Source organism: Ptychodera flava, chromosome 6, assembly GCF_041260155.1.
Source record: "Ptychodera flava strain L36383 chromosome 6, AS_Pfla_20210202, whole genome shotgun sequence".
NCBI classification, from domain to species: Eukaryota; Metazoa; Hemichordata; class Enteropneusta; family Ptychoderidae; genus Ptychodera; species Ptychodera flava.
In genome coordinates this window covers 32475750-32491563 of record NC_091933.1, presented here as the reverse complement: position 1 = coordinate 32491563, position 15814 = coordinate 32475750, and the positions used below count along the sequence as shown (strand labels likewise).

The following is a 15814-nucleotide window of genomic DNA, read 5'->3' as shown; positions in this document are numbered from 1 at the left end:
TGCGGCGCACTTTATTCGTGTAGCAGAGATGCCAGTGCACAAACTTCTCAGCCACATCCATTGAAACGTCTGTTAATTAGGATGACTGTAAGGCAATTTTTAACTTCATTTCCATAGACAACTCATGTCCATGGACATTGGATAAAGTGAACTTTATTGGAGTGGTTCGCCAAAGGCAGCCCTCCGGTTAAGAGGGTCATGGGCCATTACGTAAAGTCAACTTTATTCTAGTGGGCCACCAAAGGTGGCCCGCCGGTAAAGAGGGTCGATCATGGCTATTGCATAAAGTAGACTTTACTGGACAGGGCCGCTGAAGGCGCACGGCCATTAAGATTGCCGTGGGGTATGACATAAAGTCAATTTATTGGAGTGGGCCGCCGCAAGGCGGCCCGCCGGTAAAGAGGGTCGATCATGGCCATTGCATGAAGTAAACCTTATTGGAGTGGGCCACCGAAGCCGGCCCGCCGGTAAAGAGGGTCGATCATGGCAATGGCATAAAGTGAACTTTATTGTTGGTATTATGTTTTTTAAAATGTGGTGACCCCCCCTTTCCTACCAGTGAAAAAGCGATGACCCCCCCTTTGCGGATTCCAAAATTTTGATGACCCCCCCCCCCTGGATTTTGCCGCCCCCCCCCCCGGCCGTAAAAACTGAACGGTACCTTAGATGCGTGTTCTGTGACAAAATAGTTATTTTACTCAACATCATTGTGGGGCACGTGAAAACATTGTTATAGAAATGAAACTTTGCCTATCCATAACACCAATTATTTGTCGAGGATATTTGTATAGCATTGCTGTTTGTTTCACATTGGGTAGAACCGTTTCTAGAATTAAACGTGCTACTAAGTTATGTTAGAATTTTTGACTTGGCGATTTTCACGGGTTCTACAACTTTTGTGACAAACGGACATTCCTCACGAACAAGAAGCCAATCCCAAAGTTCTAATGTAGGCGAATCGGCACTTATCGGTTTCTGTGTCGTCTCTTGCACAGGTTACACCGTTTATTATCATGAACATCCATCCGGCGACGACCGTAATTCTAGGCTCATTTTAGGCACATTTGACTTCCCGATTTACATACATAATCTGAAAGCTGGTTCTCAATATGCTTTCTCTGTGAGAGCAAGAAATCAGTATGGGTTTGGACCATACTCTGATGTCGTTCTGTATACCGTACCTCTACGTAAGTGTTACTCTGGTTGTACTTTACTTGCCACAAGTCTAATAGAACTTATCCTTACAAAAAATACATGAGAGAGAGAGAGAGAGAGAGAGAGAGAGAGAGAGAGAGAGAGAGAGAGAGAGAGAGAGAGAGAGAGAGAGAGAGAGAGAGAGAGAGAGAGACTGCACTAACAAGCCAACATGTTAGATCGATGTCTGGCGTAACAAGCTACATGACAGGCCAACTGGAAATTAATAGTCTAAAATATGATAATTTGTAAATAATTATAAAAATAATTAATCGTAATTATGAAATAATGATATCACATAAGCGAGTTCGTATTTCGTCCAGGTTGCACTTATTTTATGAGGAGGAGAATTCGATAAAAAAAACGCTGTATGTGTATGAGTTGTGTATGACATAAGCCGTCCTCTATACTAGGAGTATATAAAATACTGCTAGTTTTCAATCGGGTTCGAACCCACAACATACGGCATCAGTCGCCTTGCGCAGAGGCAGCAGACAGAATCGCTCGGCTGAATCCCCACTCTCAATAAAGAGTGGTTCAATAACCGGCTAAGTTCTTACATTTTCTAACTGCGACCGCTCCACACGTTTTAGAGTTCGTGAAGCACCCACGCACGAACGCTGACTATCACACATCGCACACACACAAACTTATCGAAGCGAAGCAATGAATACATTGCTTAAACTGGGCGAACGACTAGTCTCGGGGACAATTCTGTCCACAAGCAGAACTATCAACCCAGGGTAGAAAATACTGCTAGTTTTCAATCGGAAGGTGGCCAGCTTACACAGCAAATCCTTTCTACACGGCTTTGAAAACTGTCTATTTTACTCGCTCGACTTAAGTATTTACTGTTTATGTCACTTTTGGTTTTTTTTTCTGAAATTTAAACGGGAGAGGTGTCCTCTGTCAAGGAGTTTAAGACAATATGTCAATCCGCAAGTAGTAATACTGTTCCGACTATGTACCCTTACACATTTGGAATGTCACATTTATGCTATTTATACGTTTGATTGACTGATTGATTGATTAATTGGTTGATTAGTTTTCTGTTGAGAGATTGGTTTATAGGTAAATCGTTCTAATAAATAGAGCTACCTGTCCACAAAAGTCTTTGATGTCAATTAAAACACATTCAAATGTCAACCAAATCGTCAAAAAATTTAGTTTAAACGACAACGCTGCAGCTTTCCGCACAGTGAAAAGTCGTGCAACTGATTAGATTGAAAGTCTATATATCACTTGCAATAGACGGGCGTTGTTTACACCGGAAACATGTTCAGAGTGTATTTACATTCCCATACTTGTAAGCTTACTTGTAAACCGCCAACAATATGATTGACAGGTTATTGTTCCCGCGTGATACCACTTTACATGAAAACTGGCCAGTTCTTCATAAGTTCAACATGCACAGGTCAAGCGTAGCTCCTGTCAAGTCGGTCCTTTAAGCCTTCAGCGAAAACCCTGAAGGAAAACTTGTCAAACGACGTTTGCAGAACCACGACACACATGACGAGAGAATGCCGTAAGACAAGACAGAGACAAGACAGAGACGCGGCAAAGACAAGTAAAGACAAAGATGCGCTAGATGCAGACGAACATTCATTTTTGTTTTTGTGTAAGTCATGAGAATTTATGTAATTTTGAAGCTAAGCAGCATAGTTTGTTAGTAGATTGTGGAGCAACTACTCATATAATAAAGGATAAATTCAAATTTGTAAGTTTCGAGACGAATTTCGATAGCAGAAAACACACGATAGAGCTAGCGGACGGTAGCCAGAGTAATGATGTTGTTAAGGGCAAAGGAAATGCGAAAGTTGCTTTGTATTTTAGAGAATGCTTTGTATGTACCATCTTATCAACAAGATATTTTTTCTGTTCAAGCTGCAACAAGTACTTGGGCGTCAGTAAGTTTTTATCCAAATGGTGCTCATTTGATAGCAAAGGGCACTACGTTTGATGTTGAGAAAGATGGGAGATTGTATTTCTTGAACAAAGTTTCCTGTAAAACGGCATCTAGATCACTGAAAGATTGGCACAAAATAATGGGCCACTGTAACTTTAAAGATATTATCAGTTTAGAGGGTGTATCCAAAGGTTTCATAATAAGCGATAAAGAAAAATTCGATTGTGATACATGTATTCAGGGGAAAATGACTCAAACGTTTAATAGAGTTGCCGATAAACGTGTCACCAAGCCCATGGAGTTTGTACACTGTGATTTAGCAGGGCCAATTGATCCTGTTGCAAGAGATGGTTTCAAATATGCTCTTTGTTTTACCGATGATTACTCGGGTACAGTCTTTGTGTATTTTCTTAAGAATAAGAGTGATACCATTGTAGCCACAGAAAGATTTTTGGCTCAGAGTGCACCTTATGGTGTGATTAAGAGGCTGAGAAGTGACAACGGGACTGAATTCACCTCAGACAAATTTAGATCTCTTATGATTAAGAATAAAATTTGTCAGGAGTTTTCAGCATCATATTCACCACACCAAAATGGTACAGTAGAGCGAAGTTGGCGTACACTGTTTGAAATGGGCAGATGTATGTTATTAGAGTCCAAACTTCCCAAGCAGTTCTGGACATATGCAGTAATGGCTGCCGCCTATACACGAAACAGATGTTATAACCATAGAATAAGAATGACCCCTTTCCAATGTTTAACGGGCAAGAAACCTAATTTAAGTAATCTGTATCCATTTTGATCTGTGTGTTATGCATATGTACAAGTTAAGTCAAAACTTGATCCGAGATGTATTAAGGGTACTTTTGTAGGGTATGACAAAGAAAGCCCAGCATACTTGGTGTATTTTAAAGAAAATAATTCTGTAAAAAGAGTAAGATGTGTCAAATTTGTACAAGAGTTAAGTGATAACAAAAATGTGTATGATGATGAAATGATATTCAGGAGAGATGTCACAGATAGCACAGGTACAGAAGTTAAAAACACATATGATGTTGATAAGGCGATTGTACCAGATGATTGTCAAACTTGGGGTTCAAGTAGTAAAGAAAACTTGGACGATGTGACACAAAAGGAAGGAAAGGTTAAGACTAGACCTATAAGAATTACTAGAAGGCCAGAGTATCTCAAAGATTATGTAACAGTCATGGAAGATGAGAGATATATTATTGTTACAAAATGTGTCATGTACCTCAAACTTATCAGGAAGCTGTTAATTCACCTGATAAACGTAAGTGGGAGAAAGCAATGGATGACGAAATATTAGCACTAAGAGAGAATGATACGTTTGAGTTGGTAAAATTGCCAAAAGACCAAAATGTAGTAGGAGGTAAATGGGTTTATAATATTAAAGTGAATCCAGATGGTACCGAGAAATATAAGGCACGATTTGTTGCTAAGGGCTTTACTCAGAAACAAGATGTTGATTATCACGAAACATTTGCGCCAACAGCCCAGATGACATCAGTAAGAATGTTAATGCAATTAGCAATGAATGAAGGTCTTACTGTACATCAGATGGATGTTAAGACAGCATATTTACATGCTCCTCTTGACTGTGTAATTTATATGGAACAACCAGATGGCTATGTAACTAGAAACAAAGAAGATACGGTTCTTAAACTTAAGAAATCACTGTATGGCTTGAAACAAAGTGGTAGAATGTGGAACCAGATGTTACACACTCATATGATTAATGAGGGTTTTCAACAGTCTTTAGTTGACTACTGTGTGTACACAAAAGAGAGTAATGGCAATAAGATCATCCTAATTATTTGGGTTGATGACATTATTGTAGCTGCCAACAATGATACCGCTTTAGTAGAATGTAAAGCATCATTAAGTCGGAAATTCAATATGAAAGATATGGGAGTTTTATCATGGTTTCTCGCACTTGAATTTGATTGTGGTAAAGACTGTATTGTAATGAAACAGACAAAAAGTGTAAATGACATGTTACAGAGATTTAAAATGAGTGATTGTAAACCCAAATATACGCCTTGTGATCCAGGCGCCTGTAAAGCCATGAATGAACCATCACCAGAGTTGGTAGATGGAAGGTTGTATAGAGAGATAGTTGGTAGTTTGATTTATTTAATGACAACTACAAGACCAGATATTTCGTTTATTGTGACAAAGTTATCCCAGTTTATGTCCAGGCCGACAGAAATGCACTTGAACATGGCAAAGCATGTGCTGAGATATTTAAAGGGTACTAAACACTTTGGGTTGAAATACTGTAGATCAGATACTGAACCAACTCTAATAGGTTACTGTGATTCAGACTGGGCGGGTTCAGATGATAGGAAAAGTATCTCAGGTTATGCATTTTCCTTAAGCAAGGGTGGGCCACTTATCTCATGGAAACAACAGTGTGTTGCTTTATCCACTTGTGAGGCTGAATATATATTGCATTGGCCAGTGCTGTCCAAGAAGGAAAATTCTTGAGACAATTATATTCTGACATGCATGGGCACACAGAGAAAACACCTGAAATATTCATTGACAACCAGAGTGCCATCGCACTTGCTAAAAACCCAGTGTATCGTAAGAGGTCAAAACACATTAACATCAAATACCATTTTCTTAGAGATGAAGTCCACAATAGTCATATTGTACTAACTTACATTGAAAGCGAATGTAATGTGGCTGATGTATTTACCAAACCAGTTTCAAAGAGTAAACTGAATGTGTTAAAGTTTTCAAATGACTTACCTGATTTGTACTGTGAAAATGTAATTGTTTGTATTTAGATTTTCTAGGAACAGCTTTCCTCACATGTATTTAACTTTATTTTAAAGTGACTAATAAGCCCGTTGTGGCTTGGTGTTTATCACTAGTCACTATAATAAATTACTACTACTACTACTACTACTGTGTGAAACACGAAGGATTGTAAGTGCTATTTTAACATTGGGACGCCTTAGGATACCTATGTACTGTGAAAATGTGCTCCACTCCAGGCTGAATTCACAAAAATCACTGAAAGGGGGGGTGCTCACGGGAGGAATTCAGGGGGATTCGAAAATTTGGGGGTATTGGAGGGGAGACTTGAAGGTTTAGCACTGCCTATGGGAGGGGGTGAATTTTTTTTGGTTCTCTTGACCTTAAAATTACATATTCCAATTCCAAGGTTTGCCAGGTAATTCAATGAAAAATGAATAACATTTTAATGCCATCTAATTGTTCTAATATTAGTAATACTTAGACAAAATCTAGAGCCATTGTGTCACATTTCATGACTTTTATCTCGAAAAAATTTAAACGTATGATTTTTTCGTAAAAACCCAAACAAGTGGGCCTGCAACTGTTTATAATTTTTTCAATATTTTCTACAGTTTATTGCTGCCTCCCGACAGTGTGCTGGTACATATTTCGTTTTTTCGACAAAGCCTGTCACGATATGTAAATATGTACTGGATGATAATTGACAAAGAGTCCAGACTGAAAGTCATTTGTCAATGATGCAATGCACGGTACACATACACTGGTTGTGTTGGCAAGCTGAATACTGGACAGTTTAACATGCTGTAGGGAGTAAAACAAGAACGCGGTTGTATAAACTGAACAAAAATATTGTCCAAATAATCAAAGTTGATACAGCTACTGCTTTGCTACTACAGTGTCACTGTCACTGCATATCGGCAGTGACAGAGAAAGCTCTGACTATGATGTAGTTGAAGAAGAGTTTTGGTCAAATGACGCTCATGACAGTGAAACATACTTGTGCAGAAGATCAGACCAGCGAGTAAAACATGATCTGGAAGACCAGGAAACTTGAAAGTTATCAGGAATTTTTGAATTCTGGCATATGGGAATCATCAAATATTAAAGGAAAAAGATAAGGTCACCGTGCTAGATTTTCAAAATTTTCGCATTCTCATCGGTAGATAACACAAAAGTAAAACTTTGAACAGTAAAGACTTTAATTTAAACGAAAAAAATACGTGACTGAATGGAATTATTTATTTTCTACCAAATTTGCCATTATTACACCCAAACTTTAAGAGATGAAAAAGTTTATTTTATGGAATATTTTAACCTTCCAGTATTGTCAATTTTGAGCAGCATCTTAGTCATAAATGTCTTGTACTTTTGAAAAAGATATTTTTTGGTTGGTCACTTCGCTCAAATTTTCACAGTTTGGCAAAACGTAGCCAGGAATTCCACAATTTACATACTCTCTCATGATGGCCATTTGTGCCCTCTTCAGCAGATGCCATTGACCTGGCAAGAGTTGGATTGACTCAAGTCAGCTTAGACTGATAAATCCAAAAAATCCACTGATGCATTTAAAAATGAATCAATTTAAGAACTTGCCTTATAGGAATATGACTCTACAAACTGCTTATGACAGGTAGCGTCGAACATTTGCGAGTAGAACTGCCCAATACATAATAAGTATGGGGCTATATGATAATGGGGGGGGGGGACTTTAAAAATTTAGATCATATAGAGGGGAGGACTTGAAAATTTTTAGGGTACTAAGGGGGATCTGAAAAACAAGATTTTAATCGCGATTCTTCCATCCCCTCCCCCAAAACCGTTATTTGTGAACGCAGCCCTACCTCTAGATTAGAAGATGTCAGTGTTCAGTAAGATAAAAGTGTCGTATTTAGAAATTTAAAGAATAAATTACCGCTTTACGAAATACATGCATATTCATTTTACTTCTTATTCTTTCAAATATAGGTCCGAGAGAACCAACTCGATACGGACTCTGTCCCAACATGGAAAATTACCGCGGCTGTGTCGATGAATGCCAAAGAGCTTTCGATTGCCCGGCTGGACAAATTTGCTGTTTCAACGGGTGTGGACGTAACTGTGTTACCCCGACGGCTCCTCAGCTACCAGGTAAGAAGATATTCTACAGAATCATAATAATGTTAACCCTTTGAGCGCCAAAGTCAATTTTTGTTGCCTATATCAAAATATACACCAGTCAATTTATTTCTAATTTTTGCTAAAATTTTGATAACAATCTGAAGCCAATAAAATGTGATGTTTATTCGGTCCAAAAATGTCAACAAATTATAGGAAAATTCACAAAAATTGGTAAAACGTTGCACACTATAATTTTAGTGTGAACAATTGCAGTGCTCAAAGGGTTAACACATTGCTCTCCCATGACAAGGCGACAATATGTTCTTCAATACATGTTGCTTGAGTTCAAAGGAATGGTAACCAAACATTGTGAATGTTTTAACCGACACTAGTTGCTTTGTTCATATTGTAAAACAGAAATCTACCGTGTGCGTTGTAGAAGAGGGAGGTGGCGTTTTAGTGTTGACATATTTCGGATGATTATAAAATGATTACACCAAAATAATTGAACGACTTGAACTAATTAACTAATTGAACTAACTAACTAATTGAACTATTCTCTGTAGAGCCTATACAACAGTGGACTTGCACGCAGTTGGAACCACCTGCCAACGGCAATGTCAATTGCTCAAACGGCAACAATGTCGACTTGGAGTGTTACTACACGTGCGACGTCGGCTTCGAACTGAAAGGCAGCATCTCACGGACATGTGATGACAAACAACAGTGGTCCGGCACCGAACCTCTCTGTATCACAGGTTAGATAGACCAAAGCATGCACTCAAAATTTTATTTGTTATCTCTTTTTTTTTGGGGGGGGGGGGGTATGGTTTACCGTGTTTGTTTAGGTTTGTGATCCAACAGCAATATATACACAATAGGTGGACATTGCAATATGCCTGTGGTGAAGTATTTACACGACATTCAATATTATGTCTACCTAGCATTCCAGAGTATATCTTCACGAGCGGGGAATTATATCAGAGAGAATTGTTCGCCCGTTTTCTGAAATTTTAGCAGCTTGGACAGGACGAAATATCCCCATTGAAAGGTCCGAGAACACTTCTCTTACCTATCTTCCTTAACAAAGCAGGGTGGAACGAAGTTAAAAACTACCAGAGCTCTTTGACTTTACGAGGGATAACTGTTTATACGGGTCAAAAGACACTACAGCGTTCTTTTGAATCAGTATCATGTTCCACCTGCACATAATCCATCAAGCGCGTTTCCCCATTTGCAGAGTTTGAGATATTTTCTCAAACCGTTCTGCAATATATAGTCCCTCAAAATTGGCGAGATATCTTAAAATATAATAAAATAGTAATTTCACCAATGTAAGACAGTCTGCGTACCCCGTCTCCTTTTCAGAAACGACATATGCTGGTTGCTACATATTTCCCAATCCGGCGATGAGTCCCAGTCTGAGAAGTTACCTGCCCATCCAAGGCAGATTGTCTGTCTCACAAAGGGTAAGTTTAACGTATTAAACCTTAATTACCTGTGGCACTCACCATTGATAACAATGGGTTTGGGCTGAACCATGGTGGTGAAAGGGTTTTAAAGAGGCACTCCCACTTGGTATAATTTTTAAAACACATTTTTTTAATGCCAACGGTCGATATTTGACGTGGCGACCGCGCGCGGATCGCGAGATATCGATAAAAACATGTCATTTCCCGAGCGTATTTTTCACATCCCGAAGTTTCACGATCGTTTCTGATTTTGACGCGAAATCCCCCGAAGGTTTGTTGTTGTGCTGATTGACGATATTCTTGGGAGTCTACAACAAGTTCGAACGACGCAATTAATTTACTTCCCACTGCAAAGACTTTATTATACAGCATTATGCCTTTACCTTAGGTAAGTTTTTAAAAACTTCTCCTTAGTTTTTGTCGTTTTCATTATTCTAAATCAGTTGTATTATATTTTTAACCAATACCACATAAACATCAGTTTTTACGTGTTAAATATTAGCCGCCTCCGATGACTACATTTTGTCGTCTGCCACACAGTACGTGTGGTTTGCCGCGCGCGTGGTATGCGTCTATGCATACCACGCGGCGGCCGCTATGTATCAACCGTACCTATTAGTGCTAGTCACCTATGCGAATTCTGTTGGAATCAGCAAAAATTGTTTTTCGTTTATTCGCCAAGTAAGTGAGACTCAGCTTTCTCCCACGGGGCATGACCGATCACCGACGCGAGTGGTACTGTGGCATACAGCAGCGTAAGTGTAGACTCGTACTCCATAGCTTAGCTGATAATGGCCCCAGTGCCACGTTCGATGTTCGGAAGCTGACTTTAGGTGGGCCACCGAAATTCAAACTTTTACTTTTTTGAAGAAATGTTTTTATCGATATCACGCGATCCGCGCGCAGTCGCCACGTCAAATATCGACCGTTGCCATTAAAAAAATGTGCTTTAAAAATGTTACCAAGTGGGAGTGCCACTTTAAGGGTGACAATGATTATAGTATCGATTTGAAATTGCAGTAACAGTTCTTTAAGATTCTTATTCTTTATTATATTATATTATATTATATTATATTATATTATATTATATTATATTATATTATATTATATTATAATATATTATATTATATTATATTATATTATATTATATTATATTATATTATATTATATTATATTATATTATATTATATTATATTATATTATATTATATTATATTATATTATATTATATTATATTATATTATATTATATTATATTATATTATGTATGTTATGTTATGTTATGTTATGTTATGTTATGTTACGTTATGTTACGTTAGTTACGTTACATTACATTGCATTGCATGTTATGTTATGTTACGTTACGTTACGTTACGTTACGTTACGTTACATTGCATTGCATTGCATTGCATTACATTACATTACTTACATTACATTACATTACATTATATTATATTATATTATATTATATTATATTATATTATATTATATTATAATTATATTATATTATATTATATTATATTATTGTCGATACTAGTGAATTTTGTGCGTCATCTGGCATGTTATACTGACAATTTATCCGATAACCCAGAATTGTGGTGTTTTATACAATTACCAAAACAATAAATAATAAAAATAATGTACCCCCTCCCCACCCATAATGGACTAAAGCAAACTTTGGACTCCATAATGTACTCCGTTTTGCCTCGTACATTATTTCATGCAAAATTCGCCATCGTTCGTTAAGACTGCCGGATGAGTTTACAGACGAGCCGCAAAGCTTAAAGAACGAAAGAAAATATCATTGTATATTTACACTTCGCTTCCCCTCGTCATCAGTCAGACTCATCGATCTACCAGTTTGCTGTATTTAATTATATCATGTCACAAAAATTATAGGCCCGGTAATTGCGACTCTTGTCTTTTCTCTCAATTTTTTTGTTTTTTTTTTGGGGGGGGGGGATTGTGTTTGTTTCGGCAGCATAATGAATTAACCATGCCAATCAACGCATCTTTTTTCAGTCTTTAAGGTAGTGGGCCCATGCGCCTTGGGGTGGAATACTTAAACTTTAGTTCAAACTTTCCTCAGGGAATCTAGCTTTCAACCGTTCTCTTTCAAAATTGGGAATAAAAATTTGGGGTCGCCGTACGAATTTCGGTAATAGAAAAACAAATTACCAAGATTTACCGATATTTGAAATTCAAAATGGCCGCCATTCCTGTGTTAACTCCTGTGGAGAAAAATGAAATTTCAAATTTCCAAAAAAACTAAGACGGTGAAAAGTGGTTTTTTTTACAACAAGAGCTTTAAAACGAACCTGAACAAATGGTAGATCAGAAAAGAATTGTAAAAGAGTGAGAGTTCAAATATCTGTCCCCGAGGCGCAGAAATTTCTGTCTGAACTTCAATATCAATCAATAGCAAAGCTAACTTCGGGTATAGTTTAATGTGCTCGCTGAGGTGCACCAAGAAAATTGAGTTAAAAACTGGAAACCATTTGAACCTCAATAATGAAGTTGCAGTCACCATACCGTTATTCTTCATGATGTAGCAGTATCAAGTCAGTTATCTCCGTATCGTCTGCTATACAGAAAATAGAATGATGCCTGTCAAAACCAATAAACGGAATAAAAAATATTTAGTTCTCATCGCCACCAACAACCTCTGTAGCGTGTTATTGTATGAATACTAACGATCTTCTGAAATCTTCGACTTCAAGGCAGCCGACGATCCCATTGTCATCAACTTGGACCTGATTGGATTTACTCCCAACACTACCCATGGATTTCACGTCCACCAGTATGGCTACATCGACTCGCAACGGGGCTGTAGCGCCACCGGTGGTCATTACAATCCTCATGACAAGGTGCACGGCTCTCCAGAAGACGAAGAACGGTAGAGTCTATGCCTACGATTTTGCTCTCAAGAATATACAATGAATTATTAGTTCAAAGCAAACAGAAATAACAATTTATTGTACATCTCTATTCTAGCCTGAGCAAGTATGGGAATTCCGCGTTTAAAACAAAATATTAATTTTCCAATAACTTGGTAAAGTCTCCATTCATATTCGGCTATGATGGACAGCAAATACAAATTGGAAAATGTAGCTCAGTTACCCACAGGTACTGCTTTTCATTTATTTAGTATTACAAGTTTCTTATTGAACACGTTCTGCGCTTCTGAGAACACTCCATCACTTTGTTTCAAACCCCCTTACAGTTTCTCACAATGAAGCATATTCTTGCACTTTGCCTTTGATCCTAGGCCTTAAAATCGAACTTTATAGTTCAAACGTTCTGTCTGGCTACCCTGTCGATCTATGTTTGCTCAAATGGCAATGAAATATTTCACTCTGATTTTCAAACGCTGTCTATCTAACACAAAAGATCGCTCCCACTGTTCAAAGTGTGGCAGGCAACATCTCATTGCAACATCTGTATATACGCATCTCCCACATATGCATATGTGATGATATATGTAAGCTCTGCTCATTTAATCATGTTTTTCTCTCATTTTGTTCTTCCTAGACATGTTGGTGATCTCGGTAATATTGTAAGTGACGGCGATGGCAAAATCCAACTTTCAATGACAGACAACGTAGCCTCTTTGCTCGGCCCAAACTCGATCATCGGGCGATCTTTTGTCGTAAGTTCAGAAGTCTTTGCTCAGGCTTTCGCCCGGACATCGAGAATCAGCCCAGACGAATTGCAAACACCCCATAAAACAGGCCTTATTAACATTATATCGTACTGATTGCGTTGAGTCGAAGAGAAAACTTGTTTCATATCTCGCGGGTGAGACTGTAAAACATGCGATGACACCGTATTTGGCGGGGCATTCGATTAATAGAGACGTTTTGAATTTGTAAGTTGTGCTGATGTAGGCCTGGTAGATTTCTTCCCGTTTCCTATAGTCACAAGCTCTGTTAACCTGGTCAATCGTATCTTACGAGCACTGATGAAGTGAAACTTTCCCTCGCAGATTCACGCCGGGGTTGATGATCTTGGACAAGGTGGTGACCAAGGCAGTCTGACAACAGGGAACGCCGGCGCTCGTCTTGGCTGCTGTGTGATTGGCCGCGTGCCCAAGCCCGAGGAGTAGAAGTACTGTAATTTGGAGATTGATACTGGATGAGTCTTCAGAGACTTCTGTTTATTGTTGAGCAATGGAATTGTAATCTATGCCTCAAATTTGTACAGAGAAAAGATAGAAAAACAAAGAAATAAACAAATACTGAATTCACAGATCAAAGGAAAGGATGGATGATGAAAGTGTTCGTCATCACGGTGTCCAATCTTGAGACAGAAATCGACATTACTGCATAGCGACGCACTAGCATCCTGATGGGGCGCTCGGGTCGTCATTTTGTTTTTGTTTTCACCAAGTCAAAGACTTAATTCAATTAAACTTAGAATTCACCAATAAACTTAGAATTAACCAATCTTCTGTCATCATAGCTATGTAGAGTCGTGATCGAGTTAATTTTTTGTACTCAGATGTGACACAAAATAAACAAAAGAACTTAACATTCCATGGTCTGTGTATTATGTGTATACATCTATATGCAGAGTAATGGCAGATTTCCTACCATTGATGACACCAACATCGAAATATATGTATCTCGTAATATAGGCGTTAAGAAGTTAAGAAGCATGAAATGGGTCACTCGGAAGGTACATTTTCGATGCGCAGATGCTCTGTGGGTAAAAACCTGTACATCTATATCAGATATTTACACACACAAACACAAACACACACACACAATATATATATATATATATATATATGTGTGTGTGTGTGTGTGTGTGTGTGTGTGTGTGTGTGTGTGTGTGTGTGTGTGTAAGTATACAGATATCCTCGTTGGAAATTACAGTGCTCGATGCTAAAGCAGAGCGTTAAAAATAATACAGAAATTACTTCAAGTACAAATATATATATATATATATATATATATATATATATATATATATATATTATATATAATATATATATATATATTCTCCAACGATTATATGCGCATGGAAATCTTATAACGTTGAGATCAACGGAACTTGAAGATGTCATAACAACAATATTGAGTTCTGGGCATGGATTGATTGATCGCATAAGCAAGCCATATACTTTGCAGAACGTAAACACAGGTTAAAAGAAGATGCTAGCCGCTAGCCAATGTATACTGAGAATAGGCCTTTCCAAATGTAAAAGCTCAATTGCTTCTTTGCCTGAAGTTGTTTCAGAATCATGTCCGTACCCGATATTAGGCTCTCCGGATTTTAATAGGACACAAGCTGCAGGGGCCGGACACTTAGTGTACCAGGTGGGCAGGTACAGGGGTACGGGGCTTGGGCATAACGTTCTTGAGGTCCCCATTGAACTTAAAATATTATGATGATACTGATAATTCACAGAAATTTAAATAAATTTCGAATTTTATCTTTATGGGAATATTTGTACATGAGTCGCATGCTGGCCAGGCATAGTGGCTACTGAATCAAGATGTTTCGTAGGACACCATAGGGCATCAAGTCATCTTTGCGCCATTCTCTCGATCCCAACTGCTCTTGGGGACTAGGATTGCCTGGTTCCTGATAGAAGGATTTTTGTGTTTTAGACAAAAAGGGTATAATAACCCCATCACAAAACGATTCAAATCGATGGGACATTAGGTGAAACCGCGCCCATTTTTTATTTAGTGTAAAAATTGCATAAGTAGTTTGTTTATTCACTTGACTACAATCACGACAATACATACACTAAAAGTTACTTGACTACGTCTAAAAGTTATGGATGTCCGAGATCGTGAGTCAAAATAAAGTCACAAGCTTTTGTCGCGTCTCAGCTACACCTGAGACAGGACAGGAAACGTCCATGGGAACAGCCTTTTCACTTTGCTAGAGTTTTGCTACGCTTTTATTGACTTGCACAGGACACATGCAGGTATCTTTATTTCTATGGAATCGAGACGTTTCACTGTGAGATAAGCAGATTTGTGGTCTTTACGGAAAATCAGCGCACTTACAGTAAATAACCGTAGTCTTGAGTTAGGGAGAAAGATTTCTGAATCTGCCACCAGCTGCAGCTGTGTCACACACGATAGGCTAAGGTGTCTCGTATCTCGGAAGATACTGGCTGTATGCAAATTACAAAGTGCTTCTCGGGGGTCAACGTCCTCAGGTCACTCAGGTGGTAAAAATGCCGCCAGTAAATGCAAGTTTGCTGAATCAACAAATTACATCAGAGTCGGGAATTCGTCTTGTCATGTGATGATTAGCATACAATGCGTACGATGATATCCCAGAGTATGTAACAGGGTAATAACAATGGCAAAAAAAGGAAATTTAGATTTTCATTATTCA

The 15814-nt window shown here is 38.2% G+C and overlaps 1 protein-coding gene across 3 annotated transcripts in view; it reads left to right on the top strand.

Annotated features, from left to right (window-relative positions):
• The window catches only part of LOC139135531 (uncharacterized), a 46742-nt gene extending 32753 nt beyond the window's left edge, over positions 1-13989 (top strand). For 2 of the 3 annotated variants that reach the window (XM_070702963.1, XM_070702962.1), the window contains exons 9-15: positions 996-1187; positions 7853-8014; positions 8551-8742; positions 9353-9453; positions 12175-12350; positions 12986-13103; positions 13440-13989. In XM_070702963.1, coding sequence (XP_070559064.1) covers positions 996-1187; positions 7853-8014; positions 8551-8742; positions 9353-9453; positions 12175-12350; positions 12986-13103; positions 13440-13559 — 1061 coding nt within the window. In that variant the 3' untranslated portion in view covers positions 13560-13989. The remainder of the gene's footprint in view (positions 1-995; positions 1188-7852; positions 8015-8550; positions 8743-9352; positions 9454-12174; positions 12351-12985; positions 13104-13439) is intronic. The other variant, XM_070702964.1, reaches the window with a different exon arrangement.
• The last annotated feature ends 1825 nt before the right edge of the window (positions 13990-15814 follow it).